Below are 15,808 nucleotides of genomic sequence, written 5' to 3' on the forward strand. Positions count from 1 at the left end.
AGTTCGGTGGCAAGTGCGAATCATCAATCACGTCGGGTTTTGCATCAGAATTACCTAGCACTCGCGTCTAATCGTTTACACGCAAGACCCTCGCGTCGTTGGAATCCGATAGCGTCGAAATGGGTTCGAGTAAACGATATCGATCTCACACCTTCCCCTCTTCTCATCTTCGACCCTCTGGTTTAACATCCGTTGTTACGTGATTTTTCGAGCCGAACCCTCCATTCATTTAATACGTTTTATTCGTCAAACAGTTGAGTTCGTTTAATCAAACTTGTCTAGTAATTTCGTGTTTACAATATCTAAAAAAAAGGTTTAAAAGTTTAATTTTGAATCCTGTACAAACGTTTATTCATAGCTAAAGGGTTAACGAGAGAGTTTTTATTGCTCTATATCTTGATCTATATGATCTATATCTTGCTTCTTAACGCTTTACCGTTTATAATATTATATTCTACAAAAGCTGTTTCACTGATTTTCTTTCTCGGCCGATCGTCATCGATTCGATTTCTATTCCATTGGTAGAGCCATAAGGTAGTAGGATTTAATTGTTCGTGAAAGTTCGTGAAAATTGTCCGCTGAGCAAAGCTAAGTTGATGGCGTTTTGTAGGTTAATAGGTGACAGCCACTTGGGCTGAGCAACATGGACTCATTCTACTTGATCCGCTCGAATCGCACCCTCTGCCCCTCTTCGATTTTTTCTACTGTACAAAGATGTTGAGGAAGAAATGGTTTTCAATTTAGAGGGCGAGTGGGTATATTCAAGGTAATGTTCGTAGGTTAAAGTTGCAACAGAATTTTGCCCATCATTAAATTGCAATCTACAACAATGTGTTAATCGAGGTCATGCTCTTCTTTTCTCGTTATATCCTTTCACCTATTTTTCCCCAATAGACGAGAAACTTGGCAACGGAAAAGGGTGGTAAAATGCAAAGAATAAGAATTAGTGAAGCTTAACAGCTTAAAACACGATAGTCCCTCTACATCTCTCCTTCTATTTCTCTCGTCGAGCCTCTTCCATTTCGCACGTTTCTCCCTTACGACTTTCCATCTAGCTCGAAGCAGCTTAAAAGGTCGATACTTTCATCGCGGTCCGACTTTTTGCCCTCGGCTGTTCGCCTTTTTTTCTTTCTTTCTTTCTTACGAAGGCCACTCACCAGTGGCTCTTTCTATTTGACCTAGTGTTATCGGTCCAAGCTAATCGTCAAATTATCTTTTCTTCCTTTGTTTTAACTCCTATACGCATAAGTCTTTCTCGACAGAGAGAAATAAATAAACATTCCTTTTCCAAAATGATCTGAACTTGTTACCGCAAGTTAAGGCAAATATACATATACTCGGGGCAACGAGTACCGTGATATGTTGAAATATTTACAAGTACCTACGCGTTAAATAAAGAGCTTTTTTAGGAGCGTGCCGTGGGCGGCGCGGCGGGTCAATCGATAAACACGGCTAATGATGTACGTTAAAAAAAGAAACTCAGAGTGCTGGTATTCCTATTCGACGCGTATACATACATATAAAAAAGGAAAAGGAAAAGGAAAAGGAAAAGGAAAAGGAAAAGAAAAAGGAAGGAGAGAAACGAGATAAATAGCAAATGAGGTAGCCTCCGGCTAGACAGATACTTTCATATCGTGTCCGGACTTTCAGTGTTCTTCTTGCACCATTCTTTCCCGAGCCATCTCGAGTTTCCTCTTTGACCTAGTATCGCACGAAGAAGCGCAGGATCGGTGCAAGTTGCAACGAGTTGCGGTAACGAACGAATTTCGAGTGTCTTTCTTACAGCTGTTTCGTGGCTCCAAAGTAGACTTACCGGGCATGATAAATATATTACTCTTCAAGAACTCATTCTCATACATATGTTAACACAGTTATACTATAATATAATATAATATAATATAATAAAGTACCTACGATTATTATATACGACAAGAACAGGAAATACTTGGAAAGGTAAAAGCTGGATTCGTTTTCTTCTTGCGCTTGAAATAATCGATTCGCGTTTATTTCAAAGTATTGAGAGTGTCGAAAGTGGATCTTTTACAATCCATATGTTGCTGGCTGTAAACGCAAAAGCCTGTCAACCACGGTAAACGGATATCGTTCAAGCTTCAGAATCTATTCAGTGCAATTTTCTTAAACACGATTTGTGCCGAGCGATTTACTCGTCTAGAATACCATTCGACTCTGATAATCCAATTGGCCGACGACGCGACGATCACGCGTGTCGTGTTAAACCCATTACGCTCGCGATTACTTTTCTCAATCTTTTTTCAGTCAATAAATCTCCAGATAGAAAGATGGGGAAAATAAAGAAAGGGTAAAGGTATTTGTAGGTTGGTGAAAATGGAGAGAAAAAATGGTAACTATTACCAAGTAGAACGTAGCGCAGCGAATAAACGCTTGCTCATAATTATTTCGTAGTACGAGCTTTACTTGTAGCCAGGTAAATTTATTTATTGAAGCGATTGAAAGTTTTATTTTTTTATTTTTTTATTCTTTCTGCTTGCCAGTTGCACTTGTGCTGGATATAGAGACAACTATCACTAGCGTCGAGTTTTCATTTCTTTCCTCTTTCCTCGATTTACGTTGAAGAACGTGTTGATTTACCTTCTGAAGTAGTAAATGAAGTTTAGATGTAAAAATCGACGCCTGTGACTGGTAAGGGTAGGAAGTTGATTAAACTATAATAAAAGAGAGTCTTTTCCTGATTAATCTGCATCTCTGGTGTTGTTCAGGCAAAGTGGACGAGAAAGCGACGCAACTGCACGCGATAGCGTCGCTGAAGGTGCTATTGGATGCGACCAGGCCGCACAATGGCGCCGCGACGTCGACCGCCGCTCATTATTCCGGGACTTGTTCGAAAGAGACGACGCTGCAGCTGCAGCAAGGTTCCCAGGGCACCACCACCACCACCACAACGACCACCACCACTGCCGGCACCACCGTTGGCATCCAGGAACTTCCGAACGGTGGTATAGCCGCTGGCCTCGACGCGGGCCTCGAATCGGTAATTGGGAAATTCGAGTTTATCTAGAAATTTCTGATCAAAGGCCGTTCCTCGAAAACATTTTTCGAAAATGTTAAACGTTTCGCTTAAATGTCGACGCGGTGTACCTCCTAGCCGATACTAGCCACATTCCTAATCGATTGCAGACTAGAAAATATTTCATTTCGAATTTCATTTCCACGCAAACAATTTCGGTTTAAACTCGAACCCTTTTCGAATCTGGAACCTTTCAATTCCTTTATGTAGTTTCTCAGCCTATTTTTCGTCCTTCCTGATCCGGTTTTTCCACAAGCGAACGATAAAATAACTGCATTCGGTGCTGTCCAGATTCGACGAGCAGGTCAATTATCGTCTATCGATCGGCCCCAAACAACTGGTCCGAATTTCAACGTCCAACTGATTCGACTTGCCACGCTAAAAGTAATGAAAATGCTTTTTACACCTACCTTCTAAATTCTAATTTCCGCTAATGAGCGTAACGATATTCAACTGAAATTAGTATAAAATGAATTTTTCACCAATTCACCAAACATTAGTAAGACTATCTATCAGACTCAGTGGTTCAGATAAGGTCGATGATCTAACCAACGATATCATCCTATCTGAAATTCAAGTCTGTTAGTTCGCGGACAGAGATAGATCGCGGGGCAGGGTGGCGATAAGAAAAATGCTTATTTTCCAGCCTAGCCGGTCTGGAATTATCTCATCGTGAACGATTGGTAACAACGGAGGTTTGCAAATGCTTCCTTAGTCATTTATTTCACTATCAAATGTATTATATTATAGGTAATATGTATGACAATGGAATCGTAGAGGGAAGGACACGGAGCCGAAAATAAGGGAATTGGCTAAAAGTAGCTTTCTCTAGAATCTAGAACAATCAGCCTTCGCGTGCTGGTTCTCGGTGCTTTCAGCTTAATATCTTCCTTGCTCCTCTTTGTCCATCGTTGAAACTCACTCCGGAAGTAACGGTTCGTAAAATTTATAAATCTATCGGTTTCTAGTTTGAAAAAAGAAAAAAGAAAAAAGAAATACCACTTTAAATGTTAAATCTGGAAACGCGAAATCGGATTTCTTCTTTTCTCTGACACGACTGAAAAATTGGTGGCGCGAGCTTTTTCATCGATATTAGCTGTCGGCTGAAACGTGCACGCGCGCGGATCCGCAAGGGAGGCTGATTCTCGAACCTCTTTGTCCTAAATGAGTGAGAAGCCCTCTTTTCATTTTGAATGCACCACGAATCTGGGTCAATTCTGGCTACAACCCGGCGTCGCTACACGTTCTCCACATTGCCTATTTCGATCCCTCTTTTTTTACCCTACGAATAACCAAAGTAAAAGTCGCCGGCTGCGATTGTTCCAAGTTCCGTATATTTTGGCACATCTAAATCTGAATTTCAAGGCCGACTCTGTTTGTAGAACAACTCGAGACTCGCGGTTACAGAATTCTGTATCGGTAATTCGTTAACGGTAATGGGAATTTGCGTCGGGAATTACAATTATGTACCCCTGATGGAACGATTGCAGCCAAAGATGAATGAAAGGTTTCTCAGAGACACGATGTCTCTGGTCTAAGGTTTATTGTATTTCGTAACAATATCTAACCCGGATCAATTGTATCGTGGATGATGAAATTTCGGATCGGTTTTTTAATTCCACAAAGAGCGAATACATAGAGCATACGAACGGATGAAAGATAGAAACCGTTAATTGGAATTAGAAACGGCGGGATGTATGCAATAGAAAATGTGAAAGAATTCTTGTTAAGTGAAATAAAATGTGTTTGTGTTTCAGGGAGAGGAAGATGATGCTCCAGAAGCGTTGGACATGGGCTGGCCCAGCAGTCCCAGAAAGAGATTATCGTACATTGTATTAGCGCCAATTTTGTTCCCTTTGTGGCTCACGTTGCCGGACACGAGGACACCCAGAGGTAACTGACATATTTCTTTTTTTTTTTGCATGGTTAAAACAAAGTCACTTTGATATTTTACCCTTTTTGATAATTTACCGAAATTAGAATTAGTTAATCAAACGTCGGTCCTTTCATTTTGCTAATTTTTAACTATTTCACAAGGATTAGATTTTATTTCGTAGTGTCGGAACCGGATATTTCTGTCCGTGGTTTAATAGCACCGTTCGTTCGATGGTACCTATAACCATGGTTCAATAATATTGAAACTCTGATTTTTCACCAATTAATTATTCAATTATTTCTACCTTCTAATCTCCGGTACGAGATATTAAAAAATTTCCTCGTTCTTCATCATCGATCTAGAACGACGCGTTGGTATTTCAGCTATTAACGGTGATGGTATTTCACCGGGACACAATGGCCACGACGAAAGATGATATTGACACGGTAATTTCGAATCGACGACTGATTGTCGGGTTGTGCAGCCATTCACACAGCCCCGTTCCGAGCAACTGTTGTTCGCTTTTCATTGTTACAGAAAATTGCTCCACGACCTCTCTCTCCGTTTCAATACATGCCATCGATGATAGTGAACCGAAAATTCAGTTTCATTATCGCGACCATAAAGACATCTCATCTCGTCCCAACGTCTATTAAATTTCACTAATGAGTTTGTTATCTCTTTATTTATTTCAGGGAAGAAGTTGTTCGCGGTGACGTTCCTCGGGTCGATCCTCTGGATCGCGGCATACTCGTACCTGATGGTCTGGTGGGCGAACGTGGCCGGCGACACTATTCGCATACCACCGGAAGTGATGGGGCTGACACTGCTTGCCGCCGGCACCAGTATTCCAGACCTGATCAGCAGCGTGATCGTCGCGCGAAAAGGATTCGGCGACATGGCCGTGTCGAGCTCCGTCGGTAGTAATATTTTTGACGTGACCGTTGGGTAAGCACATGACCACTTGCACTTGACGCTTGTTCGTATGTCGAATAAACCGATATAGTTAGCGATATAGTTAGCGATATAGTTAGCGATATAGAAAGAAAGAGATGAAAGGAAGTTGTTTCATTACTTGTTGAAAGAAGTTATAAAGAAACTTCGTTTCTTCTGACAGATTGGTAGGTAGCAGCCGATCGTTATTGGAAATATCGAAAACGTGTACACGAGGACAATCCATTTAATTGGATGATAGAGATACTAAGCTGGTGGTTGATTCAGATTTTCTTACACAACTGGATCAACTATCCAAATGCTGTCTGAAATGCTTTGAAAAATTCGATTTCCATTCTTCAACGTTTAACCAATTCAAGTTTTACACAAAACTTTTCTCATTCTCTCAGAATCTCGACTTTATTGTTAATACTATAAAAAAAAAAATCCTCGTTCATTTCTCTGTTAATTTTATTGTCTCGTTTAACCAGTTATTTAATGATCTTAAGCATCGAATATCATTTATACATGTATATGTATGTAGATGATGCTGGTAATCGTTCCACTTTTGAACGAACCTCTTATTCAGCACAATTTATCGACGCCTCGACCGCCAAGCCGGTTAAATTAATTAACTCAATTAGCCTAATTGCTTCCAACGACTTGGTTCGCAGCATCTACCGTGTTCCCGCTACTTGCAGCTTTCTTTCTTTCTTTTTTTCCCTCTTCTCTCGAAGAAATATCAGCTGAAAGAGGCACGATGCTAACTCGTGACCGACAGAAGTAGGTACATACATACTTGGAATTATAAATAAAATAATACAATTTGAGGAAAAAAAGAATAACGTGTGATTTAACGCGTAACCAAGTTGAATCGATTCGGTTGCACGCATCCGTTGTCCGGTTGCCAGCTGGCAAATTGCCCGAAAATAGACAGCAGCGAAACGTTCGCATCCCTCTCGAAATTTCTCTGATTGTGAGCTGCCGATATCGATTGCGCACCTCAAAGATTACGATTAGAACAAGTCGGAGAAGAAAATAATGTCCAAAGGTTCACCGTAAAGTATCATACATATGTATGTATATATTATACATATATACGAGTAGTTTCTGGCTCTACCGGATGCGCCAGCCTCACTCTTGTCCTACTTTTCCTTTAATATCTGTCTTTTATGGAAGTGGAAGGAAATTGACAGAGGATGGGATAAGAAAAAAAGAAAAGCAATAAAACGTGTAAACGTGTACATATTTCGAAATTTCTTCCAATCGAATTGTAGAAATCGTGATATCTTACAATTATAAAGGTAAAAAGTTAAGGAGGTCACGAGTTCTCATCGAGAAAAATTCTCTCCTCGTGATATCTTAGCCTCGTTATTCGAGACTTTGGATTATATCTGTAATACATTTTGATCGCAATCGTGAAAATTCCGTACTATTTTTGTTAACAGGCTTCCGGTACCATGGCTATTGTACGGCCTGATCTACGGAAGACCCGTCGAGGTGAACTCGGTGGGTATGGTGTGCAGCATAGCGATCCTCTTTTGTATGCTGCTATTCGTGATCCTGAGCATAGCCTGTTTCAAATGGCGGATGAACAAGGGCCTCGGTTTCACGATGTTCCTTCTCTACTTTGTCTTTGTCGCCGTCTCGTTGATGTTCGAGTACGAGATCCTCGTCTGTCCGGTCTAGGAACCACCGCCAGCAACAGCAACAACAACAACAACAACAACGACGAGATGTCGAATGAACAAGAAGAGGTCCAAAGAAGAAAGGGTATATACGCGCATTTTACGGGTCTCGTCATCGTGTCATTATCATCGTCGTCGGCAAAGTTTATTTCAGCCGACGCGACGAAGAGAAAGAAATGAAATAATCTTCCTCGAGCGCCGCATATCGAAGAGGAAGAAACGACAACAACAGCCTTCCCGAGATTAACTATCGAAAACTGTTGATGCACCCATCCCCCTACCTCGTCGTCCCCTATAAGAAACCCTCGTTAACCCTTTTATCCGTCGCCGATTCTATATTTCATGGTTATACAAGAAAAGAAAAAGAAAAAGAAAAAGAAAAAGAAAAAGAAAACTGATGCATAGCTGACAATGAGGTCAGCGTTTACCACGGCGTTTTTTCGTTCTAGATACGTATGTAAATACAATATATTATAGAAAACCTTGAAATACCTGAAACAAAATACTCATCTCGTTTAAGAATTAACAGAATGAAGAAAACGGGTGTCGGTGAAAATATTTAGACGCAGCGAGTGTGTCGGCCAATCGTGCCAACGATCGGAATTACATCCACTTTATATAACGTAAAATCTTTCTTGCTGCTACCAATTCGACTTTCTTCTCCCTTTTACCTCTTCTTCTTCTTCTTCTTCTTCTTCTTCTTCTTCTACGATATTTATCTTAAGAGATTGGTAGACAAATAGTAGACGCCGATGATACTATTTCCGGTCTTTACGATCTTCGTCAGAATCGATATGCGATCGAAAAAAATATGTACAAGGGCAACGAATTCGTCGTCGAATATTTTTTTCCCCGTTTTTTTCTTCGCGGCATCGCGCTCGAACTGCCAACAGATACTTTTTACTACTTGCTACGTGAAATGTAAGGAAAATGGTCTTGTTCTTCTTCATGGCAATCATGATCGACGATACCTTGGCACGATTCCATCGAAACCGACCGACAGACGATTATTCTCGTTTACGACGATGGACGCCGGCCTGACCGCTCGCTGATTTCTCTCTCTCGAATCTTAGCCACTTTACTCTATCGTGATCGCGAAATTATCCTCTGGACAAGCTCTGTTATTCGACTATTCGTTTCTCGGGCTATCCCGAAAAGGGCTATTCCTTTCGAAAGGTTTCGGACACTTTGAACGATGTCTCTTTAACACTTTGAGTAGTAAATCTCATTTTTTGATAGATCTGAAATAACAAATCTATTAGGTTTCAATGAACCACGTTCAGAAGGGTGGCTAACGTTAATGGCGAATATATTTTTGTTGGAAAATAAAGGTCGCGGCTTGCCTCGCCTCGCCTCGCCTCGCCTCGCATCGATCGTCAAGAGGTCGTGTTTTCCTGCGCGAAAACGAGCTTCACGATTACCAGAGCTGCTCCGTGGCTTGTGCTTGGAAACGGAAGCGACGATTCGGATCCCTTCCTATTAAAACGTTATCGGTGAATTAATATTTTCTACTATCTTCTTATCTTTCGACCGATCCTAATTTCACCCAGTTTGTTAACCTAAACCATCCTCGTTTCCACTTGTTTTTAACTGACGATTCTTACGAGTTTTCACCTATAAACACGCTATGGTGATTACTTTTAGACGACGTTGAACATAATTATTATCGTAAGAAGAAATAGAGAGTATGGGGGGATAGAGATAGAGAGAGAGAGAGCGAAGAGAGATATATGGAGGCAAAAAGTGTGTTAAAGAGGGAAAATTTTTAATTCACGTTGATCAATTCTTTGTTGTATAGAATGTTTCAAGTTCAAAGCGCGTAGATATAACGATAGCTGTTACGTGATATCGACTAAATTTAAGAACACGAGGGTGAGAAGAAAACGTTGTAGAGTTGTAAGTGTTGTTCGACAAGAGGCTGGTACCGCCTGAACGCCTAACAGCGGCCTAGCTTTTTATTAAAGAAGAAAAACAGTTAAAAAAAAAAAGATAAATAAATAAGAAAGAGTATATAAAAGGTTAAAATAGTTACATGGCACAAAAAGGCAATTTGTCGAGAATGAAATCGTTAATGAATCGTTAATGAATCGTTAATGAATCGTTAATAAATGAAATGGAAAGTTAACATTCTGACGGTTGGTTTGTATACATTTATACTTAAATAATAAGGAAAATCTATTACACAAAGTTTGAATGAAAACGTCAAGGATTATTCCATTGAGAGTGAAATGAAATTACGTTTCTTATTGAAATGAGATAATTTATCTGTTGTATAAAAATCTCATTTAAAGAATTTTCAACTCTCAGAACTTGATATTTTCGCTTAAATAGGAGAGAAGGTCAGAAATTACATGAATTTATACAGCCGTCAAATTGTTAAACAGAATGAGAATCGATTCGCAGTTATTTCAAACATTATCTCACTTTTGTACACTCTCGAATCGAAACTAACGAGATTCAGGATTGAACAGTTCGTATTAGATTATATTATTCTACCTTTTCTGCTTTATTCTTCAAGAATAAAATGACTTGTTCAAATGGCAAGCACATTGGTGAATAGGATTTCGATAGGTAGTTGTCTGTCTACATTATCGTCTACTTGTACTACTGGTATCAGATGAACGCGACGCCTGAGGCTGTAACCGCGTGGCATCACGAATCGTACAATTCTACCACAGAATCCATTGAAAAAAGGAAATTAAGTCAAGTCCATTACGAAGGAGGTAAATCTTCTCCAAGTGAAGTTCCACAATTCAGAAACGAATCAAGTAGCAAGAAATTCCTTTTGAAAATACGAAAAAATCCTCTCACTTAAAGAGGTGTAACGTTGTAAATGGATACAGGAGCGACTGTAGCAACTTGTTACAGGACGATATATTACGAGTGTGTAAATGTGACAAGTGAGAAAAGGAAAAAGGATCTTTAGCGAGAAATAATAGTCGATAGTACGTAGCGTTTCTTGATAGTTCTGTTAACGATAACGAAATGCAAGTAGCGAAAGATGCACAATACGATCTTCCCGAAGTTTAAGAGAAGAGAAGAGAAGAGAAGAGAAGAGAAGAGAAGAGAAGAGAAGAGAAACAAAGTCCCTTTTCTTTGCGGTCTAGCGTTTATAGCATCACGCCGAGAAACAATGAGAAAACGTTTGTATGTGTTTGACGAAGTGTATGTGCGTATACGAAAAAGAGAAGGTTTACGAGTGTTAACTTCGATTAAGGGTTTTTAATCAAACATTTCTTATCCAACGCATACAACCGATCAGTTCGAAATCCAAACTTCAGACTTTGACCTGAAGTAGAAAATTGGTTGAAGAATTGGAGAATTTGTTGCTGAAGCGATCTGGCCAGCACCACACACGATTAAATGAAAAAAAGAATTTTTCTTATATTGTAACAAGAAGAAAAACGCGGACTTTTTTTGCAAAGAATTCACAATCGAATTAAGTCGTTATATTATGGGATGGTGGTGTTTGAGAAAGAAAAAAGGCAAGCATAAATGAAGTTAGAACGAAAATAGATGAACGGGAAATCGCGTGATAAGGCGTGATATATCTATAAGTCAGTTCGAAATTCGAGGTGCTATCACGCTTGTAATTTGAACTTTATAATACCTTAGGAAAGTCCTTCTTCCATCGAGAATACATTCGAGAATGTACTTAGGTACTTAGGTACTCAGGTACGTAGGCTGTTGGAAAAATTTCTTTCAATCCATTAAAAGAAAGCATGGAAAAATCTTTGCGAAACTTTTTTCGCATTATCACGGTTCCTTTCATTTCTCATTCTTCTCCCTTCTCTATTTCACTCGAAGCCCAAATTAACCATTACCTACTATTTCTCTGTACAAGTTCCGAAATTCTTGATAGGGTGAACAAATCTCATATAACTTTGTCAATTAATTCAGTTTTTTCGTGTTTTTTTTCCCTTTTTCTTAATAAATTAATTCTCCTCGTGTGTCGGTCCGATCGTGTTAGCAAACGCTGTATTCCCATCGGTTCTAACAACACTATTCCAGTTAATAAAAAGAAAGACACGAAGGCAAATAACCACGAAGAAGAAAAGGAAGAAGAAGAAGATAGGAAAAAGAAGTGTGAATGCCAACACAAGTGTGAGCCTGAATGTACAAATATACGTGAAAAAAGAGGGATGATTAGGGAGAGACAAAAAAGAGATGAAAAGAAGAGGAAATTCCATTTAAAAGGCTTAATAAAGAAAAATTTTTAAAAAGTATTCTCTTGGCAATGACAAGGCGCGAACGCACATATCAAAGAGAAAGAGACGTTGACGATTATATATAAAGTAACTGATTACCTACTTACAATTAGTGGTATTATTAGAGATTTAAATCGTAAGGTTACCTTAGACAGAGACGATAAAAGAACGTTATAAAGTTTCTATATGATTAATAAGATTATATTAAAGTATGTATTATTATATATTATATACTGTTTATTCGGAGAAATCGCCGATTTCGAACGATTTCGAACGATTTCGAACGATTTCGAACGATTTCGATCGTTGTTGAAAGCGTAATCGCAGATGCGCGCACGTGCGTCATGCGCACACACATTCCCACACATGCAGATCGCGTGTGAAGAAATAAATATGCATAAAGAATTCATTGATGCGCGCGCGCGTGTCTGCGTTCCTATATACAAATGAATATACCTACGTATATGTACATACAGGCTGTTTCGTGACACGTGGGACCCACTCGAACGGTACATGGAAGACCCGAAAACAATAAGATAAGTTTCTGTAAACGTGTGTGTTATCAGACTATCGAAATTCTAAACCCTCAATGAGATCAACGACATTACGTGATCATCGCGAAATATAGAAAATGCCATTATTCAAAAGTAATGGAAAAATAAATCAACACACATTTATGGAAACAATTTTCATTATCTTCGTATCCTCCGTCTACCATTAAAGCGTGACCCACATATTATCAAGTATCCTGTATACATACATATATGTGTGATCTCGTTTATTCTAGTTCTTTTTTCATACATATACATACTATATATTTTATGATTGTCGTTGTTAAATTCGTCGCATTACATAGGGTTTTACCCCCGTCCATCGCCGCAGTAGTAGAAGAAATAAAAAAAGAGATGTACCGGATACGACGTATTTGAAAAAGAAAAATCCGGATTTTACAGAGAAAGAAACGAGTTAATCGCAGAGAACCTCTTCGAAGAAATATATTATAAATAATACAACTATTGTATCCATAAAAAGGCATATAAATATGTAAAGGTTCTAACGTTGTATACGTTGTATACGTTGTATGCGTTGTATTCGGGATAAAAAGAGTCCGAGGATAGGATCAGTTTTATTACGGTAACGCTTTCTTTCGCTCGTGCGTACAAACATATAGGTACTTGCATCCATAATATACATGTATACATATATACATATATAATTATCATTGTCGTCCTTATTTCAGCCCTTTCGTTGATTCTCGATTTAAACCCCGCTCGACGATCGTAGATTTCATTCATTCCTTATCCGAGACTTTTTCTAACTCGTTTAGTGGTTAAATCGAGCACTCGTTAAACATCATTCTACCAACCCTTTGCGCTCCAACAGAAAGGGTGTTGTTTTCGCTTCTAACACGTAGAATATCTTTGTCGGAACAGATTGATATAGAATTACCTACATACATATTTCGAAACAAACACCGTTCAACTTTAAACACAGTTCACGGAACATCGTTCCAAATTGCCCAAGTGATACGTTCAGAGCGCGAGGGAGTTGGAGAAAGGATTAAAAAAATCGCGCGATACGACGCGAGCTTTCATATTTTTACTATTGTTAAAAATCAGCAAAGATATTGTACGAAAAATAAAAGTAAAAAAAAAAAAAAAAATAATAAAATAAAATAAAAACGAGAAAAAGAAAAAAAAATTAATGAAAAATAGGAAATACACACGGAGAGCAGGAAAATCGTGACAGCGAGAGGGTTAAATTCCGGGACGTAGAAATCGGGTCGATACATTGCGATTCGAAAGAAAACCACCCCCGCCTAGTACGTACATATACGTATACATATATTATAAACACACATAAATAATAAATATTAATGAATTTTATTACGAATTGCAGCGTGCACGTGTGCAATTTTGATCGAGAAACACACAACGAGGTCTCGACAAGCGTTCGATTTGACGACTTTTTTGTGATACCTGTCGAAATATGTAAACGACAAATCGATCTTCACGATAGACGACCATGCTTTTTTCGTTCATCATCTCAAGTCGTGATGCGAGCTGATACGAGCGGTATTTTCTTCAACCGATAACGCGAAGAAACAGAAAATATGGAAGAAAAATTACGAAAACGCTGCACCAACGACCATGTTATTTACATTTCACGCAAGAAGGATAATATTCGGCTTATATATATATATATCTAAAAAAATCGCTGATCGCGTGCAAGTTGAAACTTAACGAGTATTACACGCAAGAAAGCAAAAATAAATAATTAAATAAAAAGCAGAGTGAAAATTTTGCAAAAAGTGAAAAAATATGAAAGAAATGAAATTATAACAGGCTGATGTTAAGAAAACGTAGTTCGCGAAGGTGTCGGTATCGAACGAGCGACCAGCATCGATTACCACATATTTACATATGTAAGTAAATACATATATCCTTTTTTTTCAGCGTAGTTTCGCGCGATAATCGATAATGCTCGACGCTCATTTGAATGACCGGTGCCATCGCGATCTATAACAGCGTGCAATAAAAACAAAATATTATAAACAATATTAATATCATTATATACAACATTTTTACGGCATATACGAAATACGAATACGATTGTAGAGAAAGCAGATGAAACAAGTTTAGGATAAATATTACTTGTTGTTGTCTACCATAGCGTTGTAGTTATATACAATACGAGGTAGAGTTACCAATTATAGGCAAGCTGAAGCGAATGAAAGAAAAGAAAAGAAAAATAGAGAGAAGGGTTGTAAACGCCTGATGTATGGATCGGTGATGTACGCCTGATGTAAGTACGCGTGTGAGTGAAAACGAGTGAGAGAAGGAGAGAAAGGAAACGTGTACGAAAGAGAGGGAGAGAAAGGAGCAAGTTGCGTCGAGCGTACGTACATACATACATACATACATGTTAATATATCATTACGTAATAGCAAAGTATATATATATATTCACATATATATGTATTGTACATATACCTATGTGTATATAATATATACATACTCGAGGAAAGCTAGTCACTTAAAAAAGAAAAGAAAAAAAAAAAGAAGCAGCAACCAACCAGCAACAGAAAAGAAAAAAAGCATTAACGATTAACGCATTATATACAGAACTCTATACATATAAAAAACAAAACTTTTGAAACGTGTGCCTATGTGCGCACGTGCGTACGCGCGCGTACGTGCGGACACTTCGACAGATCCGAAAAAATCCAACCTTTCATCCCATCCGCCACCCTTCTTTCTCTCCGCTGAGTCCTCTCCTCTTCTTTTTTTTTTCTTTTCTTTTCTTTTCTTTTCTTTTCTTTTCTTTTCTTTTCTTTTATTAGTAATACATACATATGTATTATGTACCGTCTCTGTAAAATTTCTCTTTTTCCCTCTCTCTGTTAACCCCCGGTTCACCGATCTTTCTCTCTCTCTTTCTCTCTCCGTTCATTCTTCACACGCACTTGCGCACATATCCATGACGCATTACCGTAGCCGTGTTGTGTAGGGAATGTCTTTAACGAATAAGATACGATTTTCTCATGTTACATGTTATAAGAAGCAACAGCAAAAGAAACAAAAAAAAAAAAAAAAACAAACAAAAAACAAACAAAAAAAAACGAAACAGTAAAAGTAACTTTAAAACTAATTAAAAAAAAAACGAGACAAATTCTATTCTCTGGTCAGTTGCAGGATCGCTCGAACGTTGTCGAATCGATAAGCCCTGCACGATATTGTATTCGTGTTTGTTTAACCCTCGGATTACCGGATCCGGTGCAAGACGGTGGCCGGGTCATTCCTGACCTTCAACACTTCTTTACCTCTTTTTCTATATGTATAGCTCTGTCACATTTGTTTATTGCTGTAGGTACATACATGTTACCTACATCTGCTCGTCTACTTTTGACCAATGCAAACTAGACCACTACGTTCAACCTGATCATCGCGTCTCTCATTGATTAGCTCTGCGGGTCCCGATTGAGCCGACCTTCGTTATGCGGGGGGTTAAAGGACAACAGAAATATGAATCAAAAAAAGATGAAGATGTGTTACGGA

At 38.7% G+C, this 15,808-nt stretch overlaps 1 protein-coding gene across 2 annotated transcripts in view; it reads left to right on the top strand.

The window, feature by feature from the left end:
• Positions 1-14,815, top strand: part of Nckx30C (solute carrier family 24 member Nckx30C) — a 30,109-nt gene extending 15,294 nt beyond the window's left edge. For both annotated transcript variants that reach the window (XM_034317512.2, XM_034317510.2), the window contains exons 4-7: positions 2,739-3,010; positions 4,804-4,939; positions 5,618-5,870; positions 7,304-14,815. In XM_034317512.2, coding sequence (XP_034173403.2) covers positions 2,739-3,010; positions 4,804-4,939; positions 5,618-5,870; positions 7,304-7,544 — 902 coding nt within the window. In that variant the 3' untranslated portion in view covers positions 7,545-14,815. The remainder of the gene's footprint in view (positions 1-2,738; positions 3,011-4,803; positions 4,940-5,617; positions 5,871-7,303) is intronic.
• The last annotated feature ends 993 nt before the right edge of the window (positions 14,816-15,808 follow it).

The sequence above is a fragment of the Osmia lignaria genome, chromosome 16, assembly GCF_051020975.1.
Source record: "Osmia lignaria lignaria isolate PbOS001 chromosome 16, iyOsmLign1, whole genome shotgun sequence".
NCBI classification, from domain to species: Eukaryota; Metazoa; Arthropoda; class Insecta; order Hymenoptera; family Megachilidae; genus Osmia; species Osmia lignaria.